Raw genomic sequence first — 23,517 nt, 5'->3', positions numbered from 1 at the left:
CCTGGCTCTTGAGCGGAAAGTAGGGACAATGGCGCAGATCGGTTCAGAGCAGTACACCCCAGGTCAGATATAAACGCTGCAGCAATATTATTAGACCCTCAGAAAAAGTTGATACATTGAAAGTAAAATGCTCCGTTGAAGGGCAGGTATGGGGTAGAAAGCAGATATGATTACAGTAAAGGCTCCATAGACTTGTACTATAAGGGTCTTGACACAAGTGCATACAGAAGAGATTTAGTGACCCCATGTGAGTCTACAGAGGTTATGAGCTCACGTGAAAGTATATAGGCAATAATAAAATCCTGTAAGTTTCTCTTAGGTGCCAGGATAAAATCCTGACAACAACATTAGCTCAAATACAGAAGCTGCAAAAATATTCGAGTGTTATAATTTGACTGAATAACATGTAATGTTAGGGGTGGTGTTCGACGATCTGTTACCTAAAAACCATACACTCAAATGCCAACCATAATGTCTGGCCTCCAAGTTCTGGAACTATCGGTCATTCAAAGCTACCCGTCCTAGATTGGTGCCTCTTACTTATCTTAGCTGACGTGATGTCAGGGCCCAATAAAAAGTCGCATCATAACTATAAGGCAAGATATTTATCACACTGCACTACATTTAAAGGACATTTGTATGTTTTTTAACACATACCCCTCATTATCTAAAAGTTTAACCCTGACCAAGAGTGGTTCAAAAATGTCTCTGTATTGAATTGTACAACATTCAAAAGTGGCAGAACATTCAAACATGTCAAGCAAAATATTTAACAGTATTTCAAAAAACAGTACATTCAGCATCAAAAGGAAACATCTTAAAGACCAACAACATGAACAATATATACAAATATCGCCAACACCAACACCCAACCCTCTACCCAATCGCACCACCTCTCTCTCCCCTCCCCCCCCGGCCAAAGTGAGCCCCATTCTCCTCTTGATGGGTTGGACATCCCCACGCCGACCCACACCCCTGCCCCTCACCACATCAGTACCAGCACCTTGTGCAGCAGTGCACCCGGAGCGCTGCTGTCGTGTTCATCGTGGAGAGAATGGAGGTGGCAAGATGGAAGACACTGGTATCTCCGGATTCTCTGATTCTGTCAGCCTGGCTGGTATAGTATCGGGGGGTTCCATGCCATAACCCGAGACCATCGATTACTGCGTGGCATCGACAGAGTCGACGGTTCGCTGCACCATGGTGATCAGCTGCGACATACTGTTGGTATACTGCTCTGCAAATGCAGCGATGTTGGCAGCTATCCCAGCCATGGCCTAGAGGAGGTCTCGATCTAGGTCGATGCTCGTCCTCGACAGCTGAACCATTTCCTCCATTGCTTCCACCTGCCTTGCATCATCATCTCCTTGCTGCATCAACCTGGGTGGATGCGGCTTTGTGGCTTTAACGGCACAGGTGCTGCGCTTCACAATGCTTGATCCTGCTTCCTCCGACTCGAAGCCCAAAATCTCGGACCCCGAGACCGATGTTGGGCGCACAAGTGGCACACATGTCAAGAGGGTGGAGTCCTCTCTTCCACCTCCTCGAGATCAAGTGGGACAAGTACTGGACCTTCTCCCTGCTCTTCCTCCTGGTCTTCGTCTCTGATGGCTGGCGGAGTTGGATGTGGGAGATCTTGTGGGGGCAGGGGTGGCAGAATGAGCTGCTGTGGCGGGCTCCTGATGAGGTTGAGGTGGATGGTGTTCGTGTTGCACATGGCCTCTGCGTGCCAGAGGTGGATGTCTGCAGAGCCTAAGTCGCTGCTATCCGATTCTTCATCTGCAAGTACAAGATGTTTCAGTGTTTCGCGGGGGGTTGGCTGACATGAGTACCATGACATGTCACATTCTTATTTCAAGAACTACCATGGCTACATCACCACACCCTAAATGGCCGACAGACAGTACATCAAAATGCATTTGACATCACATTACATAACCATGCATGGCATGAAGGTAAGCGATTCAGAAATAACAGAGGTAACAGACCAGAGATTCGGATAAACTTACCATGCTGTAGCACGGAATCGGCACCACCATGTGTGGTGGCAAGGGGGTGGTCACCCACTAACGCCAAAGCACGCCCCTCGATGTCAGTCACTTCGATGACATCTGGTGGGCCCCCTCCCGTGCCACACTGCTTTGAGGCATTCGCTGTTCTTTTCTTCTGCAGAAATAAAAGTTGCAAACACACACACACACGCACACACATACCCCATGGTGCCCATTGCAGACACGGCCTCCCCAGTCTCCCACCAAATGCGTTTATATTGAGGCGGGGCTGGCTTGCCACGACCATCCCGGGTGAGCGCTCCCTAACGGCCCGCTTCTCAGAGACGAAGTGTCTCCAGCTCATCATCAGTAAACCAGGAAGCTCTGAGCCTCCCTGCATTGGACTTCCTGGCAGCTTTTCTACCATTCATGATAGGTTTTCAAGGTGATGGCTGATGATTTTGTTGTCCCTCTCTCTACAAATCACTCCCCTCTACAACTGGCAGGTGCATGTCAGTTACGAGATTTTATGTGCATGCGCAGCTGAGCCCTCTGCCCCAATCGTAGGAAAAGTGAGGTCATCAGACAAAAAAAACTTTTTTTTAAAATTCCAAATCTCACGCATGCGCAGTACACTACCTCCGATGTTTCCCAAGTCGACAGGCCTGCCCCTACTACCGACTCCCACTGCCAGCCGATGCCTCCCGCTGCCTGCTGCTCCCGCCGACAAAACCGGGATGAAACTCTCACCCAGTCGGCCCCAGCGGTAGCGGTACGTTACAAAATCACCCACCACCTGGGGACTGCCGATAAATGGGTGGACCTAAGGTTTGACCAAACTCAGGCCCTTAATATTTTGTTTTTTCCAAAGAAGCTAATAATGCACTTGATTCTATTAGTAGTGAGTTGTCTCTGGTTCCTACTTCTCAGATATTTGGCTTTAGCAGCTGGTGAACAGCTAGTCGAAAATCTACCGGGGCTGCATCCTGATGTAAATGCTAGGATGCAGCTCCCCTGAACCTCTATCACTTACCCTTCCCAAGTTTGTGGGGTCAGCAGTAGATTCCTTAATTTACATAGGCCCAATGGGCATCCATGCCACTAGTGCTGCACATTTGGTACCCAACAGCTCCAGGGAACTAGGTTGCCTGAGTAAACCCCCAAACTTCAAACTCATAATCAGCCTTCTTTGTAAGGGAGCCAAAGTAATTTTCATGTTTTAAATCTTCAGGGAGTCCAGGCTGCATATTTTTGACCTGATGTTTTCCAGTAGAGTAACAGAACAGAGGTGAACCTTGTGATTTTTTCATCTCTCCCTCTGGCTTTAATGTGCTACTTCTGTGAACATTTCCATGGAAAGCTGGAGGGAAACCTGAATATAAGGCAACTCAAATCTCATTCACTTCCTAGTGCTGGTGTAAGAATGTTACTGACATGAGAGTAAGTTGCCTCTTGCTTGGCCTCTGCTGAGCAAGGGGTAAGGGATGCAGAAAAGGGAATAACAAGAAAGGAGAAAATAACATTGATGAAATAGGGGAGGAAAGGAAGTTAACAGAAAATTCATTCATTATAGTGACTTAAGAAAATTGTCATAAAATAGAAGCATCATACATTGTATTGAATAAGATTGAAAGACTAGCAAGGAAGATTGTCCAATATGTCAAATTAAATTATATGGATAGATCATGTGACAAAGGCAAATGTACTGGGAAACCCACTAGTAATTCCAAGCTTGTTTAGTGAACATTTTATACTTAATGAATATTTTAAACTGAGATGAAGTGGTTGTCATATGAAGAAAGGTTGAGCAGGTTGGGCCTATACACATTGGAGTTTAGAAGACTGAAAGGTGATCTTATTGAAATGTATAAGATTCTGGGGGGGCTTGACAGGGTAGATGCAGAGAGGATGTTTCCCCTCGTGGGGGAGTCTAGAACTAGTGGGCATAGTTTCAGAATAAGGGGTCGCCCATTTAAAACGGAAATGAGGAAGAATTTCTTCTCTCAGAAGGTCGTGAATCTTTTGGAATTCTCTGCCCCAGAGAGCAGTGGAAGCAGGGTCATTGAATATATTTAAGGTTGAGATAGACAGATTTCTGAACGATAAGAGTCCAGGGTTATCGGGAGAGGGCAGGGAAGTGGAGTTGAGGCCAAGATCAGATCAGCCATGATCTTATTGAATGGCGGAGTAGGCTCGAGGGGCCAGATGGCCTACTCCTGCTCCTATTTCTTATGTTCTTATGTTCTTAATAGACTGATTTAAAATTGCCAGTATACATTTTAAAATTTATTATAAAGATTTGTACATTGCTATCAGTAACCACCAGAGCATATTTTGGTAAATTTGTTTTCAATTTATTTCCCCCCTCCCCACTGATTTCAAACTGTCCAAGCTATTGCTGCAGTTACTTGCCGGAACGATCCACTTTGGCAGGGGCTTAAAACTGACGAGATTGGATCGAAGGAAAATCGGCATGGTATATAACCTTGCCTGTTTAACAGCCCCCGCTGAAGTTGAAAGTTCCACCCCATGTTGTGCAGTTAATTAAACAAAAGCCATGGTGAACAAAATGATGATGATAAAACAATACATATCCCATCAGATTACATCCTCTCAGAAAGTTTAAATTAAAGGAGGATTCAGGACATCAAATGGTTGTTGTGCTGGCAGCTGTTTGTGTTACAGCATATGTTTAATTGTCCTAAATTACTTGTTCAGTACTAGATGTTGTTTGAATATCTTGGGAAGAAAACATAATTAGAATATGAAAGCAACAATATAGGTTATTCCTTTTAACTGAACTTCAACAGGAAGGAAAAAAAAACACTGAAAAGACCAAAACCATCATAACTGAGAAATGCAAGTTTTATCTATATTGTGTGGCACAATAGCAGAAATTTCTAAAAATAAATCCATCTTCCAAATGAACAGAGGAGGAGGGTTCAGTTTCTGGTCCACCATCACTTTTGCATTGCTCTAGAGTAAGATATTGGCTAGCAATAGCTGAACCTCATTTATTTATGATTTCAAAGTAGCAAAGACATTTTTATAGTTGCAAGTAATAACTGAATTTGGGAACTCAGAGGCACTGTAGTCAGGGTTATATTCTCATTGTTAAAAGCTGTTGTCAGTACTGCAACTTCTTTCTAAAGCCAGATTTTTTTCCTATATATTCTAACTTCTATATGAGTGCATGTCGTTATTATCTAGCACTCTAGAAATGATGTGTATACAGCCCTGAAATTCGACTAATTGGTAAGGGGGGGCAATGTGAAAAGGATAATGCTAGTTTTACACCTATTTAAGTCCCCCCATCCCTCTAATTTCCAGGGTGGAGTAGAAGATGCATCTGTCTTAGCTATGGTGCAACCATGCAAGTAAAGAGATTCTGATCATTGTGATTGATTTGTTGCAGTAGAAAAAGGAAGAGAAATAGCAGGCAACAGAGGCTCTTAAGGCAGCGCCGAAGGCAATGTACACCCTTCTACCAATACCAAAGCACCAGAGTGTACAGCTCCAGAAGATTGATATCTTTCCCCAATATATGGAGTTGCGTGTCTGGCGACCTCTGTGTCCTGTGGGATGTGTGCAGAGGTTCCTCAAACTGCCAGTCATTTCAGATTCCTTGGTATTGTAGAGAAGCCTTCACGATAGTGCAGCAAAGAATGGCATTGTACTCCGTCGCTATCTATCATTCATCTTAAGGAGTTTTGGCAGTGCCTTCTGATAGTGCCTTCTGATGCATTTCAAGCATTCGTCTTTTCATGCAGATCCTCTGAAATCATCGTCTCAATGTTCATCAGTCAGAGTCAGACATCTCCTCCACTCGGGTACAATATGCTGCACCTTCTATACCTCATCCTCTGACTCCACTGTGAGTTACAAATCAATCCACCAATTTCTCCTTTAGACCTTTACAGTGGCAAAATTGCCTAAATCACACTAGAAATTACAAAGGAACGGCCTCTGTTTTATAAACTAGGAATGTTTTTCCTCCTCGGCTTTTCCCTTGTACTGTGCACCTGAAGCATTTGGTGGTTCTTAGAAATTTCTACTTAGCATATAGAATCATAAAATCATAGAAATTTACAGCACAGAAGGAGGCCATTTGGTCTAGATGGGGTGTGAATGGCAAAATCATCACCAGCTGCCATGGGAAAGAGAAAAAAAAGGGGGCGGGGTGTTGGTAAAAAGAAAAAGGAGGAAAGGGAAAAATAATATGGGCAGAGGTTATGGTCTGAAATTGTTGAACTTGATGTTGAGTCCAGAAGGCTGGAAAGTGCCTAAGCGAAAGATGAGATGCTGTTCCTGCCTGCTATGTCCGCCTCTTTGTGGGATATGTGGAACATTCTTTGTTCCAGACCTACTAGGGTCCCCTCCCTCACCTCTTTTTCCAGTTCATTGATGACTGTATTGGTGCCGTTTCCAGCTCTCGCCCTGAACTAGAAAATGTCATTCCCTTTGCATCCAATTTCCACCCTGTCCTCACCTTCACATGGCCCATCTCCAATACTTCCCTTCCCTTCCTCAACTTCTCGATCTCCATTTCTGGAGATAGTCCAATGACAAACATTCACTATAAGCCCACTGACTCCCACAGCTACCAGGACTACACTTCCTCCCACCCCGCATCCTGTAAGGACTCTATTCCATTCTCCCAGTTTTCTGTCTCTGTCGCATCTGTTCTGACGCCGCCACCTTCCATACTAGTGCTTTTGATATGCTTTCCATTTTCCTCAACCAAAGATTCCCCTCCACCATGGTTAACATGTCCCTCGACCGTATCCATTCTATTTCCTGCATTTCTGCTCTGACCCTATCCCCTTCCTCCCAGAACCACAACAGGGTTCCCCTTGTCCTCATCTTTCACCCCACCAGTCTCCACGTTCAATGGATCATCCTCCGCTATTTCCACCACCTCCAGCGTGATCCCACCACCAATCACATCTTCCCCTCCCTTCCCAGCATTCTGAAGGGACCGCTCCCTCCATGACACCCTAGTCAACTCGGCAGTCACCCCCTGCACTCCCTCCCCTTCCCACGGGACCTTCCTGAGCAAGTGCAGGAGATGCAACACCTGCCCTTTTACCTCCTCCCTTCCCACTATCCAGGGCTCCAAATATTCCTTCCAGGTGAAACAGCGATTTACTTGCACTTCTTTCAATTTAGTATACTGTAGTCACTGCTCACGATGTGATGATCTCTACATTGGAGAGATCAAACGCAGATTGGGTGACCGCTTTGCAGAACACCTTTGTTCTGTCTGTAAGAGTGACCCTGAGCTTCTGGTCACCTGTCACTTTAATTCACTGGTCCACTCTCACTGTTGATATCTCTGTCCTCGGCCTCCTACACTGTTCCAATGAAGCTGATTCGGTTAGGCACTTTACAGCTTTCTGGACTCGTCATCCAAATCCAACAATTTCAGACCATAACCTCTGCTCATATTTTTTTTCCCATTTACAAATCCCGCCCTTTTTTTCTCTTTCCCATAGCAGTTGGTCTTGATTCTGCCATTCACATCCCATCTAGACTCATCTTTTGTTCTTAACTTGTGCATTACTATCTAATTTTTGCCCATTATCCCTTTTGTCTCTTAAATCTTTTCTACCTTGCACCCTATCTCAGACCTTCGCTTTTGTTCTTTACTCCCATCCCCCTTTAACTGCCCTCTGTACTTCCTTAAGAATCTATCACATCTTGAACTTTGCCAGTTTTGACGAAGGGTCACAGTCCTGAAATGTTAACTCTGTTTCTCTCCACAGATGCTGCCTTACCTGCTGAGATTTCCAGCATTTTCTGCTTTTATCTTAATCATACTCCCGACATTCAAGTCCAAATCTTTGCTATATACCACAAAAAGCAAGGGACCTAGTATTGAGCCCTGTGGATCCCCACCGGAAGCAGCTTTCCAGTCACAAACACACCCATCCACCCATCGCCCATTAGCCTTTGCTCCTGCCTCTGAGGCAATTTTGGTTCCAACTTGCCACTTTGCCTTGGATTCCATGGGCTTTTACTTTTGTGACCAGTCTGCCATGTGGGACCTTATCAAAAGCCTTGTTAAAATCCATATCGACTACATCAAATGCACTACCCTCATCGACCCTCCTTGTTACCTCCTCCAAAAATTCAATTAAGTCAGTCAGACACGACCTTCCCGTAACAAATCCATGTTGATTGTCCTTGATTAATCCGTGCCTTTCTAAATGAAGATTTATCCTGTCCATAGGAATTTTTTCCAATAATTTTCCCACCACCAAGGCTAGGCTGACTGGCCTGTAATTACTTGGTCTATCCCTTTCTTCCTTTTTAAACAATGGTACAGCGTCAGCAGTCCTTCAGTCCTCTGGCATCACACCTGTAGCCAGAGAGGATTGGAAAATGATGGTCAGAGCCTCTGCTATTTCCTATCTTGCTTTTTTTAACAGCCTGAGATACATTTCATCTAGGCCTGGGGATTTATCCACTTTCAAAGATGCTAAACCCCTTAATACTTCCTCTCTCACTACGTTTATTTCATCTAATATTTTCACTCCTCCCCTATGATTGCAATGTCTGCATCGTCCCTCTCTTTTGTGAAAATAGACGCAAAGTATTCATTAAGAACTATACCCACATCTTCCGCCTTCACACACAGGTTATCTTTATGGTCTCTAATAGACCCTACTCTTTCTTTGGTTATTCTCTTGCTCTTAATGTATTTATAAAACATCTTTGGGTTTTCCTTGATCTTACTTGCCAATATGATGAGGTGGCTGGAGGATAAAGGGATTGAATGTTTTTAATTACAGAAAGAAAAGAAAGAAAAACTTGCATTTATATAGCACCCATCATGACCACTGGACGTCCCAAAGCACTTTTCAGCCAATGAGTACTTTTGAAATGTTGTCACTCTTGTAATGTAGGAAACATGAGAGCAAGCTTCCACAACAGCAATAAACAGTAATAAATGACCAGGTAATCTTTTATTGATATGTTGATTGAGGTACACATATTGAGGTATAACACCCATGCTCTTCGAAATAGTGCCATGGGATCTTTTACGTCCACCTGAGACAGCAGACGTAGCGTCGCTTTAACATCTCATCTGAAAGGTGGCACCTCTGACAGTGCAGCATTCTCTCAGCACTGCACTGGATTGTCAGCCTAGATTCTCTCGAGTGGGACAACCTTCTGACTCAGAGGTGAGAGTGCTACCCACTGAGCCACAGCTGACACATACACACATATATATTTAGCTTCAGTCCTTTTTTTAGGCTTTCCAGCCTTTGAGTTCTCTCACCACACCAGATTCCACTTTTTGGCAGAGAGAAGAGGCAGGTCATCTGCTCCTAGGCCAATGTCAAACTGCTGTAGAGAGATTTGTTGTCTTTATTTTAAAAAAACTATCCCCTTTCTGCATACAATCTCTCATCAGGAATAAAGGTTATTTTAAGGTAGCTATTCAATATTCTAATCATGGTAGAGAATGCTTTCAGCTTCAGAGAATTACTAAGTTATTGGTACATTATTTTTGTTTTCTGTATCAGGTGGAATGTGAACTCTTTCCAGATATTACAGACAAAAGTCTCATCCTTCATACAGTAAAAGAAGAGGAATTCCTGGTCGATGAAGTTATCAACAAAGCCATGGAAATTTTTAGTGTAAATATCATTGGACCTCAAAGGTAAATCTGCATGTGATTGTTGTACATTTGAAACATGTACAACACGTGTTGTACGTTTGAAACACGTAATTATTCAATAATTAACTCCAATAATTAACAATATAATGGAACCATACACTAATTTAGTTTAAATACCAAACATATATGAATCCATGCAATTTTCAGTCTCACCCAATGTGTACTGGGAATGGTTATAAAGTACTGAAATAACCTTGCCCACTCAGGAACAGGAGTAGACCCTTCAGCCCCTTCAATAGATCATGGTTGATCTGTACCTCAACTCCATTTATCTGCCTTTGATCCATATCCCTTGATACACTTACCTAACAAATATCTGTTGATCTCAGCCTTGAAAATTTCAGTTGACCCCCAGCATCCACTGCCTTTTGGGGAGAGAATTCCACATTTCCTTTACCCTTTGTGCGGAAAAAGCTTCCTGATTTCATTCCAGAATGACCTAGCTCTTATTTTAAGATTGTGCCTAATTACCCCATCAAAGGAATAAAAACAGAGAATGCTGGAAATCTCAGCGTGTCAGGCAGCATCTGTGGAGAGAAAAACAGAGTTAACGTTTCAGGTCTGTGACCCTTCGTCAGACCTGCTGAATGTTTGAAAAGAACACATTCTTAAGCACTGAATAGAAATAGCTTCTTTGTATCTACTCTATCAAATTATTTTATCATTTTAAACACCTCAATCAGATCAACCCTCAACCTTCTAAACTCAAAGGAATACAACCCAATTTTATATAACTTGTCCTTATAATATAACCCGAGAAGCATTTTGGTAAATCCCCTCCAAAGCCAATATATCTTTCCTGAGATGCAGTGCCATGAACTGGACACAATACTACAGATGGGGACTGACCAAGGCTCTGTACAGCTGAAGGGTAATTTCCTTCCCTTTATATTCCAACCCTCGTCAACTGAACTTGCTTTTAGCATATACTCTGGCCAAGGAGCTAAATCTATAGAGGTGAGCACAATCAGGGTTGTGGAGTACTATTCAGCAGCTTCATACTTGAAAGGTCCAACTTGGGAAACGGGGTTACTGGAATCCTCACTTACTGTCGCAACACTGGAGCTTTATAGGACTTCAGTTGAACCAGTGACGGTGCCGTCCATGGAGTGTCTAACCAATGCTGTATTAAACAACGTGAAATACTGAGCAAGATTTTAACTTGGAGGCAGGTAAGGAGTGAGGTGGGGATCTGGATTGGATCCCTTGAGCAGGGCCTGATTAACATTTTATTTCCTCTGTTTTCCTCCCCGCAACTAGCCACAATCAGAGGCTGTTTGGCGGGTAGGCCTGCAGCACCAGGCTGCAGCCAGGGAGCAGAGAGTTGGAAGGAAGGGGTCGGAGGCTGGGACCGGGGGGAGGTTGGAGGTGCTGGAAGGCCGGGATCGGAGATTTGGTGGGGGCAGAGGGGCGGTGGGGGGAATTCTGAAGGCTGGGATTGGTGGGCCAGAGGTGGGGTCCAGGAATTGGAGGCTGGCGAGAGGGTCTTGGATTGGAAAGCCGGGTGCGGGGTGGGGAGGGGGTTCAGGGGCTGGGGATTGGAGGCCGGGGAGGGGGTGGAATCGGAGGCCTCGTGGGTTGGGGGAGAGATCGGCGACTTTGTAGGGAAGCTCAGAGCGTTGGGGAGGGAAGGTCTCGGGAGATTGGAAGGGTTGGGGGCGTTTCTGATCACAGGGGGATTGGCGAGGCAGGGATGCTGGATTCAGCGCGTAAGTGGAAAGTCACTACCCTCGTGAATCCAGTGTTCCTCGCCTTTCTTTAGCTGCTGGGTTCCCCGAAGCCTGGGAAACCTGCTCACCCACTGTTAAATTTAAAATGGAGATTCAAAATGAGACCTGGCTCCGTTAAAACCGGAAGTAGGCGGGTTGGGATCAGGATTCAGATTTCACCCACTTCAATCTGCCATCTCACCCGCCCATTTTTTAGGGTTAAAATTCCTCCCACTGAGTCTGAGTTTGAAATTTTTAAGCACGATTCCCTCACGCAGAGATAAAATCAAACCTGCACTCTTGCATTCTGTGATACTGTAGTTTGGTGTTCCATTATGCCATGTAAAAATACAAAATTACTTTACTACATTTAATTCTCCATGACAGGATAACTTTTATCATGTACACTAAATATATTATTTCCTCTTCATTTAGTTACCTAAATGTGTATAAAATATATAGTGATCTTTTGAACAACAAAGGAGAGCAAGCAGTTGCTACGTTTCTGTCAGAGAAACATTCAATGGAAGCATTCATAAAGGTAAACATACTGCAAATATGCATAGTAGAAAGTGTTCAGCTCATCGTTTATTTCAGAAACACAGCCAACAACATGTTTTATTTCTATACCTTTCTGAAGTTCTGTTTGCAGGACTTAGCTAGATATTGGTCCTTGTTCTACTATACATTTTACACCTAACTTACACATATAGCAGCATAAATTGATCGGGAACATCAGCGCTGTCTCAGTTTCAGTCTAGCAACTAGAGTAAATGCAACAGAACCCAATAAACTTCATTGTGTGATAGTGTCATGACATGTACAGGGTACCAACGCTGGCCTGTATCTAGTTATTAGCATGAATCAAACCCTTAGAAGGCTTGTGTTTCTGCACCAGTGAGAAGATCAAATACATGTGGCTGGGTTACACTGCGCACACTGGATCCTCTGGTCTCTTCTGAAATTCAGAGCAACATTATATAGACAATTATGTGATGCTGCAATGAAGTGCCTAGAAATGCATTGTGTCTCTTCAATTTCAGAAGAAAGAGGAGCAGAGTAAATTTGGTTACTGTTATTTAATGGATCTCCCTTACAACTTTAGTGTAACCGGGAAGATATCTATTTACAATCTCTTTAGAAATTATGTGGGCAATTGTCATGTTTCAGGATTTCTGACTATGCCACCATGGTAGGATATTGATGTAATTGATGTTAAAAATTTTACTGTTGAACTAAATATGGCTCTCAAGCGGTTACGCTTACAGAACAACTGAGTTGGGAACCAGGGTGCTTCAGACAATTAAATTTAGATCAAATCAATTGAGAGGGAATGCTTCTATTTGAACCCAGCATGAGGTGCCTGCTGAGAATATATTCTTGGGAGAGCCAGCAACCAGTTTGGATGATACGTCTACAGGCGACTCCCTGAACGGGGAAGAAGTCAGAGAGACAGCTACCACCCCAATCCCCTAACCACCACATTCTCCCCCCCCCCCCCACAACCACCGCACCCCACACTTTTGCTAGGAACATAGAGAGAAGACTACAAAGGAATACAGGGACAGTTAATCAGCTAGCTAGACCTGGCCTCGTGAGGGGAAACTGAAACCCAGAATCAGAATGCTGAGCAGGAAAAATTAAGCAAGGCAGTTCGTAAGGATGTATTTAAAAAAATTATTTTTCCTGTTACATAAGAACATAAAAAATAGGAACAGGAGTAGGCCATACGCCCCCTCGAGCCTGCTCCGCCATTCAATAAGATCATGGCTGATCTGATCATGGACTCAGCTCCACTTCCCTGCCCGCTCCCCATAACCCCTTATTCCCTTATCGATTAAGGGCCAATTTGCCTATTCCTGCACCTATTTTCTATGTTTCTATGTAAGAAATCGTCTATTTCTGTCTTAAATTTATTCAATGTCCCAGCTTCCACAGCTCTCTGAGGCAGCGAATTCCACAGATTCACAACCCTCTGAGAGAAGAAATTTCTCCTCATCTCTGTAATAAATGGGTGGCCCCTTATTCTAAGATCGTGCCCTCTAGTTCGAGTCCCCACCATCAGTGAAAGCATCGTCTCTGCATCCACCCTGTCAAGCCCCCTCATAATCTTATACGTCTCGATAAGATCACCTCTCATTCTTCTGAATTCCAATGAGTAGAGGCCCAACCTACTCAACCTTCCTCATAAATCAACCCCCTCATTCCCGGAATCAACCTAGTGAACCTTCTCTGAACTGCCTTCCATGCAAGTATATCCTTTTGTAAATATGGAAACCAAAACTGCACGCAGTATTCCAGGTGTGGCCTCACCAATACCTTTATATAGCTGTAGTAAGACTTCACTGCTTTTATACTCCATCCCCTTTGCAATAAAGGCCAAGATACTATTGGCCTTCCTGATCACTTGCTGTACCTGCATACTATCCTTTTGTGTTTCATGCACAAGTACCCCCAGGTTCCGCTGTACTGCGGCACTTTGCAATCTTTCTCCATTTAAATAATGACCTGCTCTTTGATTTTTTTCTGCCTAAGTGCATGACCTCACACTTTCCAACATTATACACCATCTGCCAAATTTTTGCCCACTCACTTAGCCTGTCTTTTGCAGATTATTTGTGTACTCCTTACTCATTGCTTTTCCTCCCATCTTTGTATCGTCAGCAAACCTGGCTATGTTACACTCAGTCCCTTCTTTCAAATCATTAATATAGATTGTAAATAGTTGGGGTCCCAGCACTGATCCCTGCGGCACCCCACTAGTTACTGGTTGCCAACCAGAGAATGAACCATTTATCCCGACTCTCTGTTCTCTGTTAGTTAGCCAATCCTCTATCCATGCTAATATATTACCCCCAACCCCATGAACTTTTATCTTGTGCAGTAACCTTTTATGTGGCACCTTGTCAAATGCCTTCTAGAAGTCCAAATACACCACATCCACTGGTTCCCCTTTATCCACCCTATTAGTTACATCCTCAAAGAACTCCAGCAAATTTGTCAAACATGACTTCCCCTTTATAAATCCATGCTGACTCTGCCTGACTGAATTTTGCTTTTCCAAATGTCCTGCTACTGCTTCTTTAATAATGGACTCCAACATTTTCCCAACCACAAATGTTAGGCTAACTGGTCTATAGTTTCCTGCTTTTTGTCTGCCTCCTTTTTTAAATAGGGGCATTACATTTGCAGTTTTCCAATCTGCTGGGACCTCCCCAGAATCCAGGGAACTTTGGTAAATTACAACCAACGCATCCACAATCCCTGCCACTACTTCTCTTAAGCCCCTAGACTGCAAGCCATCAGGTCCAGGGGATTTATCTGCCTTTAGTCCCATTATCTTACTGAGTACCACCTCCTTTATGATTGTGATTGTGTTAAGTTCCTCCCCTAGACTATCCACTGTTGGAATATTGTTAGTGTCCTCTACCGTAAAGACTGATACAAAATATTTGTTCAGAGTTTCTGCCATCTCCATATTCCCCATTAGTATTTCCCTGGTCTCTTCCTCTAAGGGACCAACATTTACTTTAGCCACCCTTTTCCTTTTTATATACCTATAGAAACTCTTGCTATCTGTTTTTATATCTTGCGCTAGTTTACTTTCATAGTCTTATCTTCCCTTTCCTAATCATTTTTTTCGTCGTTCTTTGCTGGCTTTTAAAAGTTTCCCAGTCTTCTGTCCTCCCACTAGTTTTGGCCACTTTGTATGCCCTTGTTTTTAATTGGATACCGTCCTTTATTTCTTTAGTTAGCCACGGATGGCTATCTTTCCTCTTACACCCTTTCCTCCTTACTGGAATATATTTTTCCTGAGAGTTGTGAAATATCTCCTTAAATGTTTGTTCTGTTCTTCAGAGAGGTTCTATAATTGGTTAAATCAAAGTGAAATTTGATTACATCAGTTGACTCTGAATGTTACTTGCTGTCTGTAAAATAAAGTAGCTTAAAAATACTTAATAAACTTTGTCTCGCTAAAGTTTTTCAGTCCACCTTTGGAAAGCTTGGAGAAGCACACATGAAGGCACATGCAAGAGACACAACATCCAGTTAAGATCAAAGCGGGTCCTTTTGTTATACCCCTGGGTTAAACTACCTATAATTAGCTATTGGACAGTATGGGCAACCCCCTGATATTAGCTTATGGCAGTGACCAGCAGTGCCCAGGAGAATGTCTAAGGCAGATCTGAAACTTGTAACATCAGTCTATCTGGCATTATGAACCAATGCACACAGCAAGTGGTGATATCACCTGTATCCATTGCCTTAATTTTTTTTCTTTAATTTTCCCCTCATTTAAAAAAAAAAATCTCCCCTCTATTTGGTAATGAAATCAATAAGAGTACTGCATAGAATTTAATGCTAATAGTTCGACTACTCTAATGAAAAATTCACATTGTTTTTAATCACTGTATTTCTTTAATAATGAGACTTTAATTTTGAGTTCCTTTAACTTGATGAATCAAGCTGAGAAATTTATGATGTTGGCTGGGTCGTGGGGGATTGGGTGCAAATGGAAACCAAATGCTTTTCTACCGGGGAAAGGAGGGGGAAAATCAGAGGATGAATTTCCCAAACTGCTTGTGTGTATGTCCTGATGGCCAGTTATTGGAGATGGTCTTGGGAGCAGGTCGTCTGCCGAACCGCTTTATTGGAAAATGTTGCATAGGAGGTGTTAAAGATCAGTTTGTTGTAATATTCATTGCTGATGGTTGTGCATTTTTGCTAACTACTGCCTCTTACTGCCAGAAAATAGAGGGTTTGCAGAAACTGTGCGATGAAATATCTTTGATGCACGTCACTATCCCACTTGCTATGTTTTGCCTTGACGCTGTCAGCCTGAACGCAGACCTCTGTGCTCGTGCTACGAAACTGAGGGAGACTTTGATCGAGTCTGTGGTGAAGGAAAATCGGAATCTCAATATGAGGTGTGTGAAAAGATTTGGTGTTTCAGTGTTTGAAAATAAATGAAAGTGGTGATTTTTCTGGAAATGGGTACTATGCACTGGAAAATGGCCGCTAATTCATTCCCCCTGTTATATGCCTGAATAGCATTGCAACTGAATTTCCTATGTGGCTTTTCATGAGGTTGCAACTGAGCACTTGAAGATGTAGCCATGTAAATTGTATGCATGTGAATGTCAGATACTTCTGCACTCGGATTTCCTGCTCTAGTGCTGAAACATCTGGTGCTATAACTTCCAGAGTTGCTGTCTTAGTGCTCTTACTTCAAGGACAGCCTGATATTGTCAAGAACAACAACAACATTTACAAAGCCCTTTAACGTAGTAAAATGTCCCAAGGTGCTTCACAGGAGCGTTGTCAAACAACATTTGAAAAGGGTGCAGGTGATTTGTGGTATGTTTCTTGTAGTGAGACTTTATATGTAGTTTATTTTTGCTGATTCAGTACTTGTTACAGAATGCTGAAAGTCTTTTAGATTTGTTGACGGAAACTTATTCAGTACTCTATCCCCCCCTCCCCCTCCCACCTTTTATGGTGTGGCTTAATTGGAAGCAGACCAGGGGAAACCACCATAAGCCCCCTTGACAGCTGCTGAAGTCATTTGTCTGGACCTCTTGTGAGCCTCTAACACTGCATAGAAGTAACCCGAATCCTACCCAACCCTAATCCTAACTGTACCCTGACCCTATCCCTGGGACTGGAGGTATGCAGTTAGATGTACAGTTTCAGAAGCAGTCTCTGTAAATGTATATTTTTCTAAAGATTTATGTTTAGATTACAATATTAGAATCACAAAATGAATATTGCAACTTGCTTTCCTCGCCTTAAACCGCAGAGCTAAAAAAATCTTAAACATAGCTTGATATTTTTCAAAGTGATGACATATGAGTTATTGGAATACAGAGACCATGACATATCACTGCACAAAAGTCATATAGAGAAGTACAAATACTTTGTAATTATTCTAGCGTGTTTTCTACAGCTTTTTGGGCTTTATGAAAAATATTCCGACCCAAAAAGTGCACTTTCAAGTAGTCTGTTATATTGTATTTATTGTTTTTTTTTTAAGTGTTGGTGGAGAGTACAATCTGACCTTGGAATGATACTGGCCCAGAAATTGTGGCCTCCCCGGGTCCGTACGATGTTTCTACAGATCCATCAGAAAAGCTGGTTTTCAGCGCACAATGCGCATGCGCTGAAAACCGGCTTTTCCAATCTGTCAAACTTCATCTTGACAGATCATCCGCATATCGGGAGCGAAGACATTTGCACGGGCAGGATTGCGGTATTTACCTATGTCTTGCCCAGCAAATGTCCTCAAAGCTCTTGCACCTGAGAAAATCCGGCAAATAGCCTACTTTTACAGGCGTAAGAGTCTTAAAACACACTTAAAACATAAAAAATAAAATTAAAAATACACTTTATTTTTAAAAACCCTGCTCACTACGTTAAATTTATTTTAAACCATAATTTTAAAAAGTTTTAAAAACTCAAAAAAAAATGTTCTCTAAGATATTGATTAACTTTAATTTCAATTAATTTTAATTATGTGAGGTGTGTTTTTTATTTTTTAATTGGTGTTATTGTGTTTGGGTTTTTTTTCTCAATAGCAATGAGAACTCGTAGATACGGAGTTCCCGTTGCTATTAATTGAGAATACTTTACCTGATTGGTTGAGCAGTCACATGTGACTGCACCTTCTGCGTGGGAACCTGGAGGACGGGAGCGCGCTCCGCAGCGCGGGAAGAGAAGGCCTCCCCAATGGAATTTCATACTCCTCCTGGACCACCAAGTACTTTCGAAAAAATTCTCTGGTCGGAGGCAATTGCCCGTGGGAAGCCTCCGACCGCAATTTCAGGGACACCATATAGAGAGCAGTTCCTATGAAGTGTCGCTGGTAGCAACATTTTTGCTTTGCTACTGGGACTCCTACAGACTAGTGCTCAATTAGAAATCCATGACCTCTTAGCACTGCTCTCTCCTTTGTGCTGCCCACTGTGTACCTCCTGTCCCTGTTGGAGTGGCAGTAGGAGTGTCTCATTTTCCATACTTCCACCCTTGTGACCCATGAAATGTTGGAGTCAGGAGGTCCTCTCTGTTACAACTGCTTTTACATTTTAGTTTGGATTCTGGCAGTGTGTTTATCATTAAATCCCTTTTATGTAGCCTGGAAATCGGCTCCTTGGGTGGAATTTTAATGCTCTGGGAGGTGCCCAGTGGCGTGCGGGAAACCTGGATTCCCAAGGCCCGGGAAATCCGGCCGGCCACAGGAGGTTAAATCCGAGGCTTCCAGCCTCAATATCATATTAAAAGTGCCAACCCACCTCCTAGGGTCGGGTGGGAGGTTAGCACTTTAATCTCCCACCCGACCCCAACCTGCCTACTTTTTTGGGGTTAAAGTTCCCCCATATGAGTCTATGGCTTTGATTTTATAAAAGGGTTGGGGGCGGAGTGTAATTGGTGTTATTGTGTTTGGGTTTTTTTCCTCAATAGCAATGAGAACTCGTAGATACGGAGTTCCCGTTGCTATTAATTGAGAATACTTTACCTGATTGGTTGAGCAGTCACATGTGACTGCACCTTCTGCGTGGGAACCTGGAGGACGGGAGCGCGCTCCGCAGCGCGGGAAGAGAAGGCCTCCCCAATGGAATTTCATACTCCTCCTGGACCACCAAGTACTTTCGAAAAAATTCTCTGGTCGGAGGCAACTGAAGAGTTAAGGGATGTGGAGGACTGGATCACCTCCCTCAATATTATGGGTTTGGCAGGATTTTGGTTTTCAAGATTTTAACCCTTTGCCCGACCCTTTCTTGCCTGTCTGGGTGGCAAAGGCACTTTGCAGGGTTGTTGGGGGTTAATATTGAGGCCCATGAATCTGGTGCTGGGCCACAGTAAATAGGTTTATCAGCATAAACATGGGCTCCCAGAATCTAGATTAAAAGAACCAGATAAAAATTGTTTTAGAGGGGTGGTAGTGCTGTTGGTTTCTGACTCCGGGACTTGCTCTGTCCATGACTACACCAATATAAATTTGCCCAATTCACCAAATCCAACCATTCTTAAAACAAGTATTTCCAGCAGCAGATATAGTGCATCCAGCAAATTTACATTGGAATTACTGCAGGCTGTGCAAGGCCCATGCTCCAGGAATGTGGTTTTAAGACCCATACACTGTTGGTGGCTGGAGGACTGCATGCGTGCTGTTGATGGTGCCCTATTAATTCGAACTGCCTACAGTGACACAGAAATATGACACCCGCAGCTATGTGTGCAGAAGCTACAGCTTTGGCCTTAAAGGCAAAAGGAATGTACAGAAAGAAATGTGTGGTGACTTTCTTTGTTACTGCTGTTCTCCCCTCTCTAGTATTTGTCAACGTTATGAGGAGATTGCTGATCGGATCAGTGAAATACCTGAGACTACGGAAGAGCTGGTAGATCTTGACAGTTACGTGAAAAAATCCAGTGAAGTCACTATTACTAAATTGAAAGAAGAAATCTTTGAAGCAGCAAACAGACTGGATTTTTTGTTAGACTATGCCACACTGCCAGGTGAACGATATGTATGTTTTAGATGATGATTTAAGTACACTATTTACATTTTTTTCAGACATCCATTCAAAGTTAATATAAACTGTTCTGATTTCTTTCTAGCACGTTTTTGAATTTCTATGCAACTAGTAAAAACACATCAGAAGGTACACTAGTAAAGGAAACAAGGGGGGATTTTTTTCAACTGTCCCGCTGGGAATCACTGGGAAACTCTTACCGCCCTTCTCCCGCTCCCGATCAGGCCAACGCTATCCTGAAAGGGGTCTATTGCTGGGTGGCTGACGTGCGCATCTGTTTTAGGTGTTTTATGCAAATCGGGGTTCAATAACTTAGATAGGACCCCGATTGCTATTTTGAAAGACAACTGGGCATAGCGTGGGCCATGCACATTTTGCCCAGTTTTACCCACCTGAACCAAACGCATGATGTTTCAAATTACCGAGGTTAGCAAGGTATTGCGCTCGCCCCGCCCGCATAATTCCCACTCCGGGTTAAAATTGGGGCTTTTATTTTTTCCTACAAAATATACTAGTTGCCTGAATACTGTTTAGCAGCAGATTTTATGTCAATCACATTGTCACGTTTCAGGTTTCTGATCGTCTTTGCACAGCAAGAATTTTGGTATGATTTGTATTTAATAAAAATGTTACCTTTAAGTATAAATCCAGCTATCAAGGAATTAAAATTACCACAGCAACCAAAGCTTCTGGGGGAGAAATGTATATTAAAGCTGGACGGACTAATTTGTGGAATGTTGCTATGTATGTATGTATCACTTCGAATCGTTATCCAGCGAGCCTTATGTCAATTCATTCCATTCACACAAGCAAAGTTTCAGTTGTTCAAAGTTAAATCCTTTCAATAAGGTAAAATATAATCAAGTGAACCCGATTCTGGAAAACGAGGTCCATTGACTATGCAGCATGTCAAACTTCCTGGGTCGAATCCTAAGTCCTGTTACGATTTGCCATTTTTTATAGCTTTCTCAGCCACAAAAATACTCACTGTTTCAGCCAATCTCCCAGATATTTCCATCATCATCCCTAGGTATGTCCTGAACCACCGGCAGGACAGCCCCACTAGATGTGGTGGCACAGTTGGGAGGGAGTGGTCCTGGGAGTCCTCAACATTGACTCTGGACCACATGAAGTATCATGGTTTTGGGTCAAGCATGGGGAAAGGAAACCTCCTGCTGATTACTACCTACCGCCCTCCCTCAGCTGATGAATCAGTAATCCATATTGAACACCACTTGGAAGAAGCACTGAGAGTACCAAGGGCACAGAGTGTACTCTGGATGGGGAACTTCAATGTCCATCACCAAGAGTGGCTTGGTAACATTGCTGCTGACCGAGACGTGAAGGACATAGCTGCCAGACTAGGATTGTGACAGGTAGTGAGAGAACCAACAGGAGGGAAAAACCTACTTGACCTCGTCCTCACCAATTTACCTGTTGCATTTGCATCTATCCATGACAGCATTGGCAGCAGTGACCACCACACAGTCCTGTGGAGATGAAGTCTCGTCTTCGCACTGAGGACACCCTTCTTCATATTGTGTGGCACTACCACCGTGCTAAATGGCATAGATTCAGAACAGATCTAGCAGCTCAAAACTGGGCATCCATAAGGCATTGTAGGCCATCAGCAGCAGCAGAAATGTATTCCACCACACTCTGTAACCTCATGGTCCAGCATATCCCTCACTCTTCCATTACCATCAAGCCAGGGGAGCAACACTGGTTCAATGAGGAGTGCAGAAGAGCATGCCAGGAGCAGCACCCAGGCATACCTAAAAATGACCAACCTGGGGAAGCCGCAACATAGGACTACATGTATGCTAAACAGCAGAAGCAGCATGCTATAGACAGAGCTAAGCAATCCCACAATCAACGGATCAGATCAAAGCTCTGCAGTCCTGCCATATCCAGTCGTGAATGGCGGTGGACAATTAAACAACTAACGGGAAGAGGAGGCCCCATGACTATGCCCAGCCTCAATGATGGCGGAGCCCAACATGTGAGTGCAAAAGACAAGGCTGAAGCGTTTGTGACGATCTTCAACCAAAAGTGCCGAGTGGATGATCCATAATCAGCCTCCTCCTGAAGTCCCCACCATCACAGAAGCCAGTCTTCAGCCAATTTGATTCATTCGATGTGATAAAAAGTGGCTGAGCGCACTGGGTGCAGCAAAAGCTATGGGCCATGACAGCATGCCGGATATCGTGCTGAAGATTTGTGCTCCAGAACTAGCTGCGCCTCTAGCCAAGCTGTTCCAGTACAGTTACAGCACTGGCATCTATCTGACAATGTGGAAAACGGCCTAGGTATTTCCAGTCCACAAAAAGCAAGACAAATCCAATCCGGCCAATTACCACCCCTCAGTCTAGTCTCAATCATCAGCAAAGTGATGGAAGGTGTTGTCAATATGCTATCAAGTGGCACTTACTCACCAATAACCTGCTCATCTATGTTCAGTTTGGGTTCCGCCAGGACTACTCGGCTCCAGACCTCATTACAGCCTTGGTCCAAACATGGATAAAAGAGCTGAATTCCAGAGGTGAGGTGAGCATGACTGCCCTTGACATCAAGGCAGCATTTGACTGAGTGTGGCATCAAAGAGCCCGAGTAAAAATGAAGTCAATGGGAAACAGGACTGGAGGCCTACCTAGCACAAAAGGAAGATGGTTGTAGTTATTGGAAGTCAATCATCTCAGCCCCAGCATATCGCTGCAGGAGTTCCTCAGGGCAGTGTCCTAGGCCCAACCATCTTCAGCTGCTTCATCAATGACGATAGGCCATGACAGCATCCCGACTATCCATCATAAGGTCAGAAGTGGAGACGTTCACTGATGATTGCACAGTGTTCAGTCCCATTCGCACGCCTCAGATAATGAAGCAGTCCATGCCCGAATGCAGCAAGGCCTGGATGACATTTAGGCTTGGGCTGATAAGTGGCACGTAACATTTGCGCCAGGCAGTGACAACAAGCAAGAGTCTAACCACCGCTCCTTGACATTCAACGGCATTCCCATCGGCGACTTCCCCCGCCCCCCGCCCCCCCACCATCAACATCCTGGAGGTCACCATTAACTGGAAACTTAACTGGACCAGCCACCTAAATACTGTGACGACAAGAGCCGGTCAGAGGCTGGATATTCCGCAGCGAGTGTCTCGCCTCCTGACTCCCCAATGACTTTCCACCATCTACAAGGCACAAGTCAGGAGTGTGATAGAATACTTGCCACTTGCCTAGATGGCTGCATCTCCAACATTCAAGAAGCTTCACACCATCCAGGACAAAGCAGCCCACTTAACATTTCAAGTCGTTGACATTTCATCAGAACTGGAAATTGTTGTGTATGGAGAAAGAGTCAGATTGAACACTGTGGACTCAAAGTAAAGTGTGACCGTAGTCTTTTATTGCAGGTCTCCAGAGTGCCTCTCCAACCTGTGAAGCCTCCTTAAATACCTGTACTCCCAAGGGATTATGGGATTCCTTGGGACTCCAGGAGATAAGCCCTCTGGTGGCTGTACAGAGTAAATACAAGTTTGCATATATAACAACACCGCCCCCCCAAGTCAATAGTGTAACTATTTACATTGTGAGTCGATCT

At 43.7% G+C, this 23,517-nt stretch overlaps 1 protein-coding gene across 5 annotated transcripts in view; it reads left to right on the top strand.

Moving 5' to 3' along the window:
* Positions 1–23,517, top strand: part of dnah3 (dynein axonemal heavy chain 3) — a 292,437-nt gene that overhangs the window by 44,310 nt on the left and 224,610 nt on the right. For all 5 annotated transcript variants that reach the window (XM_070900963.1, XM_070900965.1, XM_070900961.1 and 2 more), the window contains 4 exons: positions 9,524–9,660; positions 11,823–11,928; positions 16,137–16,315; positions 19,717–19,901. In XM_070900963.1, the coding sequence (XP_070757064.1) occupies positions 9,524–9,660; positions 11,823–11,928; positions 16,137–16,315; positions 19,717–19,901 (607 nt within the window). The remainder of the gene's footprint in view (positions 1–9,523; positions 9,661–11,822; positions 11,929–16,136; positions 16,316–19,716; positions 19,902–23,517) is intronic.

The sequence above is a fragment of the Pristiophorus japonicus genome, chromosome 15 (assembly GCF_044704955.1).
Source record: "Pristiophorus japonicus isolate sPriJap1 chromosome 15, sPriJap1.hap1, whole genome shotgun sequence".
In the NCBI taxonomy this organism is placed as follows: domain Eukaryota; kingdom Metazoa; phylum Chordata; class Chondrichthyes; family Pristiophoridae; genus Pristiophorus; species Pristiophorus japonicus.
The sequence above is the reverse complement of the archived record's forward strand: the minus strand, read 5'-3'. Positions and strand labels throughout refer to the sequence as shown.